The sequence below is a fragment of the Aplosporella prunicola genome (assembly GCF_010093885.1).
Source record: "Aplosporella prunicola CBS 121167 unplaced genomic scaffold K452scaffold_50, whole genome shotgun sequence".
Classification (NCBI taxonomy): domain Eukaryota; kingdom Fungi; phylum Ascomycota; class Dothideomycetes; order Botryosphaeriales; family Aplosporellaceae; genus Aplosporella; species Aplosporella prunicola.
In genome coordinates this window covers 69,986-78,708 of record NW_022983578.1, presented here as the reverse complement: position 1 = coordinate 78,708, position 8,723 = coordinate 69,986, and the positions used below count along the sequence as shown (strand labels likewise).

The 8,723-nt window shown below is 53.2% G+C and overlaps 3 protein-coding genes across 3 annotated transcripts; 1 reads left to right on the top strand and 2 right to left on the bottom strand.

Annotated features, from left to right (window-relative positions):
• Window positions 1-1,541: 1,541 nt before the first annotated feature.
• On the bottom strand, window positions 1,542-2,481 carry K452DRAFT_313250 (uncharacterized protein; the record flags this gene model as incomplete). Its single annotated transcript, XM_033543644.1, has 2 exons — window positions 1,542-2,177; window positions 2,401-2,481. 2 exons carry the CDS (start codon window positions 2,479-2,481, stop codon window positions 1,542-1,544), a joined length of 717 nt encoding a protein of 238 aa, XP_033392103.1.
• A 1,126-nt stretch (window positions 2,482-3,607) lies between these two features.
• K452DRAFT_237640 (polysaccharide lyase family 4 protein) lies at window positions 3,608-5,753 on the top strand (the record flags this gene model as incomplete). The annotated part of the gene is made up of 2 exons (XM_033537603.1): window positions 3,608-5,481; window positions 5,546-5,753. The coding sequence occupies 2 exons, from the start codon at window positions 3,608-3,610 to the stop codon at window positions 5,751-5,753; spliced, it is 2,082 nt and encodes a 693-aa protein (XP_033392102.1).
• Window positions 5,754-6,794: 1,041 nt separating this feature from the next.
• On the bottom strand, window positions 6,795-8,715 carry K452DRAFT_138061 (uncharacterized protein). The gene has a single exon (XM_033535359.1). The coding sequence runs from the start codon at window positions 8,623-8,625 to the stop codon at window positions 7,141-7,143; it is 1,485 nt and encodes a 494-aa protein (XP_033392101.1). The 5' UTR covers window positions 8,626-8,715; the 3' UTR covers window positions 6,795-7,140.
• Window positions 8,716-8,723: the final 8 nt, after the last annotated feature.

Sequence of the window (8,723 nt, the reverse complement as noted above, 5' to 3'; positions counted from 1 at the left end):
GGAGGCCATGGGAGATACCCGTCGGTATCACCCCAATGCCATCTTCATCCAGCTGCGGAGGCCATTTTTGGTACGAAAATGGCCTCTTACGTCCACGCGAGCTGGAGCCGAAGACGTCCTCGCAGGCATGATGAAGGCGTTGATTACCCTTTTTTGGTGGGAAATGGGTCAATTACACGCACGCCCTCTAGTACCGGTTATGAAGTTGTGAACCTGGTGTTAACGTGTTAGTACTGTTGCGGATGTAGAAGTACTTTCGGAAACCAAAGAGGTGATAGAGGATATGAATTGTTTACTAACGGGTGCGTCTATATAATTGATGGTGTTGATTTGTATATTTTGGCGTGTTTTGGCGTGTTTTTGGTGGTGAAAATACTTTGAGAGTCGATTTGGGGCGTTTGGAGGCGTTGATATGGCGTGAAAGGTATGCTTGACCTCGTGTATCGAATAAAGAGGAACATTGGCGGGCTCTATTAAACCTCACCATCATCTCTATCCTCGATACACCAGGCTGTGCCTCCAGCCGTCTTTTAGGATCAATATTCTCCGCAGTGTCACAAACTATGGCGCTGTTGTAGGCGGTCCAGCAGAGGCTGATCAACAGCTGGAGGCCGTGGTGTTAACACCGACTCGATATTGATGTTAACACCAGCGCAACAACGCCTTTATTTCTCTCTTCTTCGGTTGGTGTTGTAACTTCTCCGGTGTTGAAGTTACAGCCATTGATACAGCAGTCTCCATAGCTGTCCATTCCGACGAGGGAGTATTGAAGAGATCCCTCTCGTCTTTCGTCTCTCCGCTGGTGTTGTAACTACTCCAGTGTTGAAGTTACAGCCATCGGTGTTAACGGCCTCTGTAGTTGTTCATTCCAATCGAAAGGGGCACGAGCTCTTGTAGAGCTCTGTCAGCTCTGTCCTCCACCCACAGGCCCACCCAGACGTGAGCTAGAGCTTCAGCAGGTGGTGTTAACATCACCACGGAAATGGTGTAAATACCAAGGCCTCTGTAAGCCCCGTCTCCGCTGGTGTTATCACCAGCCCGATTAGACGAGGCTCATTCAGTGACGCTGTAATATTTGTTCTGTATCCTCAAGCCAAGCTGACTGAGCGTTGTAAGTGGGCTACGTTTTCAACATCTTCAACACCTTCAACAACTCCCATGTTGAATGCCTGAAGCCTGTAGGCCCGAACAAAGAGTGTTCTCATTGCGGACCCGGACGTCTTTGGCCCAGCAGAGCATGGGTGGAGGTGTAGCCTTGATATCACGCGAGTATTCGCAATCAGTGTTTCCCGTGGTGTTGAGGCCACTGATCGCGTACTGATGGGATATCGGGGATGAATATAGCGCCAATAGCTGATTCACCATTCATCCCCGCCCTTTTGTATATCATGTCGATCTTCGATCTGCTACAAAACTCAAGAGTGTCGAGTTGTAGCAATAAATAGTCCTTTGTTGAACCAACACAAGTCGAAATAGACGGGTGTTGAGAAGGTTCGTTCGCAGTCCAATGCTTTATCAGTAAACGAGCGTACCCGGTGTAGCTACAAATTTTCAACAGAGTTGTGTAGCTTGCCAATGGGGCCAAGATGTCTGATATTCTCGTCTGATTCGTCCGCAATGCTCGCTTGAACGACAGTCGCGAGCGTCGCTGCGAGCACGCGGGCGAGTATAGCAGGCGGAGCAGGCGGAGCAGGCGGGTGAGGCACCTGCACCAGTCCCTGCAGCCTGAAGGTGTGGTGCGAATCAAAGCTCGTAGCTACGATATCGTGCCAGAAAGTGTCCTCTGGCAAGCGTGTAAGCGGTATTATGAGCAGTCCAGTTCCACTTTGTAAAAAGGCCGGGGCAAGGCAGCACTTGATAATATGGCCAGCACAACGTAGGTCAGGTTTTAGTTGGACCCACGGCGCTGTTGGAGGCGTTATCAACCATAACGTAGCCGATTCGATCCTTGCGGAGGAGCCAGCGGAGGGACTTATAGCGGTCACTTGGAAAGTGACAAACTCCAATCGCCTTTTTGGCCCTCTCAAGCTCCTTACAGGACCGCCGGCAGGACCGTTTGTAAATCCTGCGCCCCTTTGAAAGTCGTTCTTGGCGTGCAGACTTCGGCGGGATTCGACTTGAAGAAACTTGTGGACCTGATAGGCGTCTAATCGGTCATAGCTCTGGCTCTTCTGGGTCTGCAAGGGTGGGCGAGCAAGCCAAGGCGGATAAATGGCCAGGAAATGAAAATATATTTGATATTATAAATTTGTCGCGCTACTTCCGTTGTAACAGGTTGTAGGACGTTGCTTGACAGTGATGTGTTGGGTTGAAAGGTCGCGGTAGATATTGACGTGCTTTTAAAACGTAGCATTAGTAGCGAGACACTAGGCGTTTTGCGGAAGAGTTTCCAGGCCTTACCGTCCGCCCGTTTTGGCGCTCAATATAGATTAGTAGCATGCGGCTTAAAAGTTTATTTGACATCTCGAACCACAACACCATGATGTCCCAAAGTAAATTTTTTTGAAAAATTTAAGCAATTAGAAGAGCCACATGGACGGTATTTTCTAAGAATATGCGAACATAAGGTCGTGGTAAAGTGAATCAACGTTGTCCCCACATAAGAGCGCCGAGTATGGATTGAGAAGTCACGTTTATAGGCATTAACACCAAAAAGTATCGCATGACTTCAAAATACAAAATACAAAATGTATTAGTATTTGTCTCAAGGTTAGCTACTAGCAATACATTTTCCCGGAGGACCATTTGTTTTCAGTATAATGCTTCCAAATGCAAAAGAGCACGTGATCCGTGTAACACAACAGTGAGTTGTATGTGGTCGGATAGCTTGCTTGCTAAACTAGAAATACCAATTCCGTGTACCTTGCATCCTAGCTTCTGTTATGGTCGTAGCGGCATGTGGTGGGTTTCCGTTCAAATCAATAAATTATGCAGCTCGACCTTGAAAGCCACACTCAATGACAATTTATTGTCCACCATTGCCGCCAACCGCTTGCAATTTAGTTTCGCGAAAACACGGCCCGCCAGCTCCTCGATGGTTCCTGTTCAGCCCTTCACAAAAACGTAGGGAACCTTTGAATACGGGATAGATATCAGATCATTATCTTATAAGCAAGACGGGCTTCTTGCTGGTCCGAGGTGTCTTGCTTCAGTACACCTAAAACTACGCAACGCCAACAACAAGCGCAGAGAATAAAGTCAAAATGAGAAACATGTTTACCCGAAGCTACTCAAACTGGCAACTTTCATGCGAACAACGCGGAGGTTCGACGTATATGGTCCGATTCGCCCGCCGGATAACGCGCGCCAGTGTTGCCCGGCGGAACATGGGGCACCCATGATGAGCAAGTCAGACACAACGAAGTATGTTCAGTCCTTGCGTGCTGTGCCTCCGGAAGACGGCGGAAATATGTTGACCGGATAAAGTGTCGGGGCGGGGTTCGGGTTCGGGTCATTTCCGAGCGAATCCCCACAATCGGCGTTTGCATCTTCCCCAGATTCTCCACACTCCACTCCCTCGTGAATCTCGATTGTACCCCAGACCGGGTTTTTGGAAACACATAAATGGATCCCCGTCTGCAGGCGTCCCTGGCCATGCGTCTTTCCCATGGCCGGCTTCGCTCTCGGTCGGGTGCTCTGCTCCCTTCTCTTCCTCTTCAGCGGAATCGTCTTCGCTGTCCTCAATGTCAATGAAACGACCTCGCAGATCATCTTGGAAAACGACCGCCTTCATGTCGCCCTGAATAAGTCCACTGCGGTCATTGACGGCCTCACACTTGACCACCAAGACCTCCTCGGAGCTTTAAGCTATGAGAAGCCTACGCCTGGCGGAGCGACCGGCAGCGGAAACAGCGGCATCGGGCCTTACCTAGACTGCTACTGCACTCCGCAAGGATTCTACACACCTGGAACCATCGCTCCGGAGTTCCGCATCTTCAAAGGTACCGATTCGGACAAAGCGCAGTACGCCGGTGTGGTGATGAGCGAAACGTATCCGGCGACAGGCCAGCTCCTCGAGTTCTACTACTTCATCCGTGAGGGAGAGACCGGGCTTCATACGTTCAGTCGCTTAGCCTACTACAACGAGACGACGCCCTTCTTGCGAAACCTGCAGGAGTTCCGCACTCTCTTCCGCCCGAACACGCCAATCTGGACGCATCTTTCGACAAACGACAAGACGTATGCTCCTATGCCCTCAAAAGATGCGACCGCCTATCAGATCACCGTGCAGGACGCCACATGGTACCTGGCAAACACCACTCAAGACCCCTACGTCGAACAAATGGCCGATTACTTCACAAAGTACACATTTCAAGACGAGTGGAGAGAGCACAAGGTTCATGGGATGTACTCTGATGGCACGACCAGCCCCGGAAACCTCACGTACGGCGCCTGGGTGGTCCTAAACACGGTGGATACGTACTTCAACGGGCCTACCAACTCCGATCTCATGGTGGACGGCATCGTGTACAACTACATTGTTTCGAACCACCATGGCAACGGTACTCCGAACATCACGCACGGCTTTGACCGCACTTTTGGTCCCACTTACTACCACTTCAACAGCGGAACGCCAGGGACGTCTTTGGCGAAGCTTCGTCAAGACGCTGCCCGGTATGCGGACCCGCAGTGGAACGTTAGGTTCTACGACGAGATCGCCAAACACGTTCCAAAGTACGTTCCGACTGGCGGACGAGGCCTTTGGAGAGGCGCCATCACACTACCTAAGACGTCGAACTGGAGCCGGCCCATCGCAGTGTTGACCAAAGAGGGCCTTGATTTCCAAGACAACGCGCAAGACAACAAAGCGTACCAATACTGGGCGGAGCTGAAGGCCGTCGGAGACTCAAACGTTGCGGTGGCCGAGATCCCGCGCGTCAAGGCAGGGAGATACCGGCTCACAGTCTACGCGGACGGTCTTTTCGGGCAATACGAGCAGGACGGAATCGTCGTGAAGCCTGGCAAGGCGACAGCCACCGAGGCCGAGTTCAGCGAAGAGAGCGCAGGCAAGGAGCTCTGGCGCATCGGCACGCCCGACCGCAGCAGCGGCGAGTACCGGCATGGCGTCGAGCCCGACCCCACGCACCCCCTCCACCCCGAACAATACCGCATCTACTGGGCCGTCTACGACTTCCCCACCGAGTTCCCCAGCGGCGTACGCTTCCGCGTTGGCGAGAGCAAGGAGGCCGTCGACTTCAACTACGTGCACTGGAGCTCGTTCGGCGGGAAGGGCAACTCCATCCGCTCGACGCCGTTCGTCTCGCCCACTGTCAACAACTGGACAATCGCGTTCGATGCCGCGCCGGCAGAACTGCTCCGCAGCACCAGCAACGGCACAAATGAAGCGACGTTCACGGTGCAGCTTGCGGGCGCCAAAACAGCGGCCGGGAACACAGACGCCTACAACGCCACGGAGCCGTACTCGAACCTGCCGTACGTGGTGACGGTGAACGGGCACGAACTGGAGCCCTGGGTGATTCCGTAAGACCTCTCTTCTGACTTCCTCACTCGAGTTCGAGCCGTTAAGCTGACGCAAATGCCGCAGGTACTACCACTCGAGTTCGTGCGCTGTCCGCTCGGCCGTGAGCTGCTACAACATCGCGCACAAGTTCGTCTTCCCGAGCAGCTGGCTCAAGGCCGCGGATAATGAGATTGTGCTGCGCTTGCCCGCGGACGCGATGGATTATGAGTCGGCGCAGCTGCCGCAACAGGTTTATGTGCAGTATGATGCGCTGCGGCTAGAGGTGCGGTGAAAAAGGATGGGCGGTGGGTTGAGGTTATGGTTGCTGTGGGTGCGCGTTGAGAGGCTTCGGGTTATGCTCTTTTCCATCGGCATGGGTGTATAAATTACTTTTGTGCCCTTCCACTTTTGAATTCCCGTGCCCTCAAGAGAGGGCTTTGCATGCTTATATCTTCTCACTTTCGTAGATAACAACACCTACCCACCCACGTTAAAAAGATTAACACGGCCCAGCTCCTAACCCATCCACACTCACACCAACGGCGAACCCGTATTTTCCTCAGAGGAAATAGAGCGGCCTTTTCGATTCGCCCCGAATCAATCTAAGCCGACCGCCCAACGTAAGATGTATGTAGGCCAAGGTGGACAAGACTCATCCAAGCAGAGAAGTCGTTTGCAGGCGCAGGTTTCTTCCTCTTCGCCACGCTTCCAACTGGCGAAAGCCGAAGGTGTGATCGATTGGTAGTGTGGGGATACTGCAGCGGCACGACCGGAACCCGCTCCCGTGCGGAAGCGCTTACGTGTCCGAGGAGCTGGGGGTAAGACTTTCGCCTTGAAGCGAAGATGGAATCCACCACAAAGACGACGCGCTCTGCTACCGGGAGCCGAAGGAAGAGAGTGGTGCCGGCTGTCCATGGCGGAGCAAAGAATTCCGTGTTTTGTCAGACTTCGGCGTTGGAAGGTGGCCGTGAAGTCCCTCGTGGTCATCGACTTCCAGAAAATCGCGACCAAGAAGATGTAACCGGCCGCTCGACGCCGTGATATTGTTGAATGCTCTCTGCCCCGAAATTGTCTACGTCCCGCTCCTTCCGGCACTGGGAATGCCACCTACTGAACAGACATCCGCCGCTTAGGTGATTGTTGCCATATTTCCATTGGGATGGGTCTTGATGCTTATCAAGGTAGGAAGGCCTGTAGATGCGGGAGAAGTGCCTGCTTGGTGAGGCCGACTGGGGGAGGCATTAAGCTTGCGGCGGCGGGAGTGATGCGTTGGGTGCGGGACGCGCCGCGGTCGTGTTGCTGGGCTGAGGTCACGTGCGCGGTGTCTGCGCGGAGCGATGAGGCTGAGATAGTGTGCGCGTGCGTTGAGTTGAGACGATGGAGTCGGAAGATCTGATGCTGATCGCGTCAAGCAGCCGAATGCTTGGATATGTTTTCTCGTAAGTTTTGAGTATGCCGCTGGTCTTTTTCCGCTCTAAGCGCTGCTGAAATGGAAGTCCATGACGAGACTCAGATATTCCTCCTGCTGCTGTAGGATCCTTATTCAGCGCAGTTTGGAGCAACCTCCGTCCGGATGGCGCTTGATTTCCCCACAGCTCAGTGGCTTTATAACGATACACTAAGCTTGCTTTGTGAGGGGACCCGCAGGAGCTCTGACCCTGCATTGCCAGCCGGGACGGCTACCCAAAAAGCAAGCTGGCCCGGACAATGCAAATAGCCTTCTGCTTCATAAACGCATTGCTTGCAGTAGCCGCATCATCCAACGCTGCTTCCGCAAGCACAACCAAATCCCTCTGCAACACAATGTCCGCGGCATCGTATACACCATTGATCCAGGAGACGACGTGTTCGGTATCCGCGCTGAAGTCGCAGGGAGCGGGGGAGCAGGGAGCAGGCGGTTCCTGAGAACTGTGAGAAGCTGCAACGTTCTCCTTGGCGACGAACATGACGAGCCGTGTGGTGGCCTGAGAACGGAGAACGGCGAAACGCGTGGAGTCAGAGGAGCGAGCGGCGGCACCGAGGGCCAGGAGGTCGGCGCGGAGGCATGTATGGGCGGTAGGGAGAATCTCCCATGCTGCGAGAAGCCATTGGACCATTCTGGCGAAGAGGTCGGTCTCTGTGGTGTCGGTACGTTGGGACAGATGGAGATGGTCGTGTGCTTGGGGCGCTGTTGATGGGATGGGGATGGGTTGGCGAGTTTCGTTTTCGTGAGTGCGTTCAGGTCCCCCAAGATGAGCTGGCGCAGTCGATGTAGCGGCCGCGGATTCTTCGGTATTCCAGCCACGCTTGCGTTTCCTGTTGTTCTCCGGCGGAGTCTCAGGTGCTATGCACTGTTCGTCAAACAATCCTTGTGGCATGGGTGATTCCTTCTCGCTGCCACTGTAAGGAACGAGTATCTCTGGAGGCCGCGATTCCAGATGGTCATATGCTGGTAACGAAACACCTTCACGTTCCGGGACCAGAGGGTTGAGCCCAGACTTAGCTTGGTCCACGGGCTCTATGCCGAATTGGTCCCATGCGTTCAGCGTTCCGGGCCTGCCATACATCGACCTCAAATCGAGTTCCGGCGTGGCCAGGGTACATGAACTCATCTTCTCAGCGATGCGAATAAGTTGGACTTGAGCATGGGTGCTGAAATTTAGGATTATTTCAAAAGTGTTTACACTGGAAAGGGCTTGAAGATCCTTGAGAAGTTGTAGTGGGGTGCCTCGCACGTCGGCTTTGAGCTTTCCCTGGGGCATAACGGTGTAGCCAAGCTGTTTCATCTTCCACTGCCCGCGAAGGACATTCTGCGGGCCATTGATAGCGGACTGCACCAGACCAGCTTTGGTAAGCTCGCTGTCCGACAATGATTTGACAGGAGTGACTTCCACGGACAGCTGTGAAAATTCGGCAGGAAGTACGAGGTAGATATCCTTGGGCTTTGTTGAAGACGATGGGCGAAACTTGATAGGAAGGTGGAAGGCAATCAGAAGTTTCCCGTTGTTTGCAGGATCGAAGCCGATTCTCATTGTGAAGTTAACGCCACTCTGTCGGCCGGACAAGGACCCCAGGTATCGATCATGGCCCGCGGCGTTGTCCTCCCACACAGCCATGACCGGTTCGGTAGTTACCCATTCTGGATCGAAATTGACACCGCGTAGTTTGCCTACAGAGTCCTCCATGGTGACACGACGTACAGTACAATCAAGCCTAGCCCAAAAAGATTGTGCTGATCAGTAATCTCAAATTGTTAAAAAGTATTCATCGCTATATGAGACTA

What these genes read in the sequence shown, in the direction of transcription:
- K452DRAFT_138061 (XM_033535359.1), bottom strand. Translation starts at nt 8,625, where the DNA reads ATGGAGGACTCTGTAGGCAAACTACGCGGTGTCAATTTCGATCCAGAA.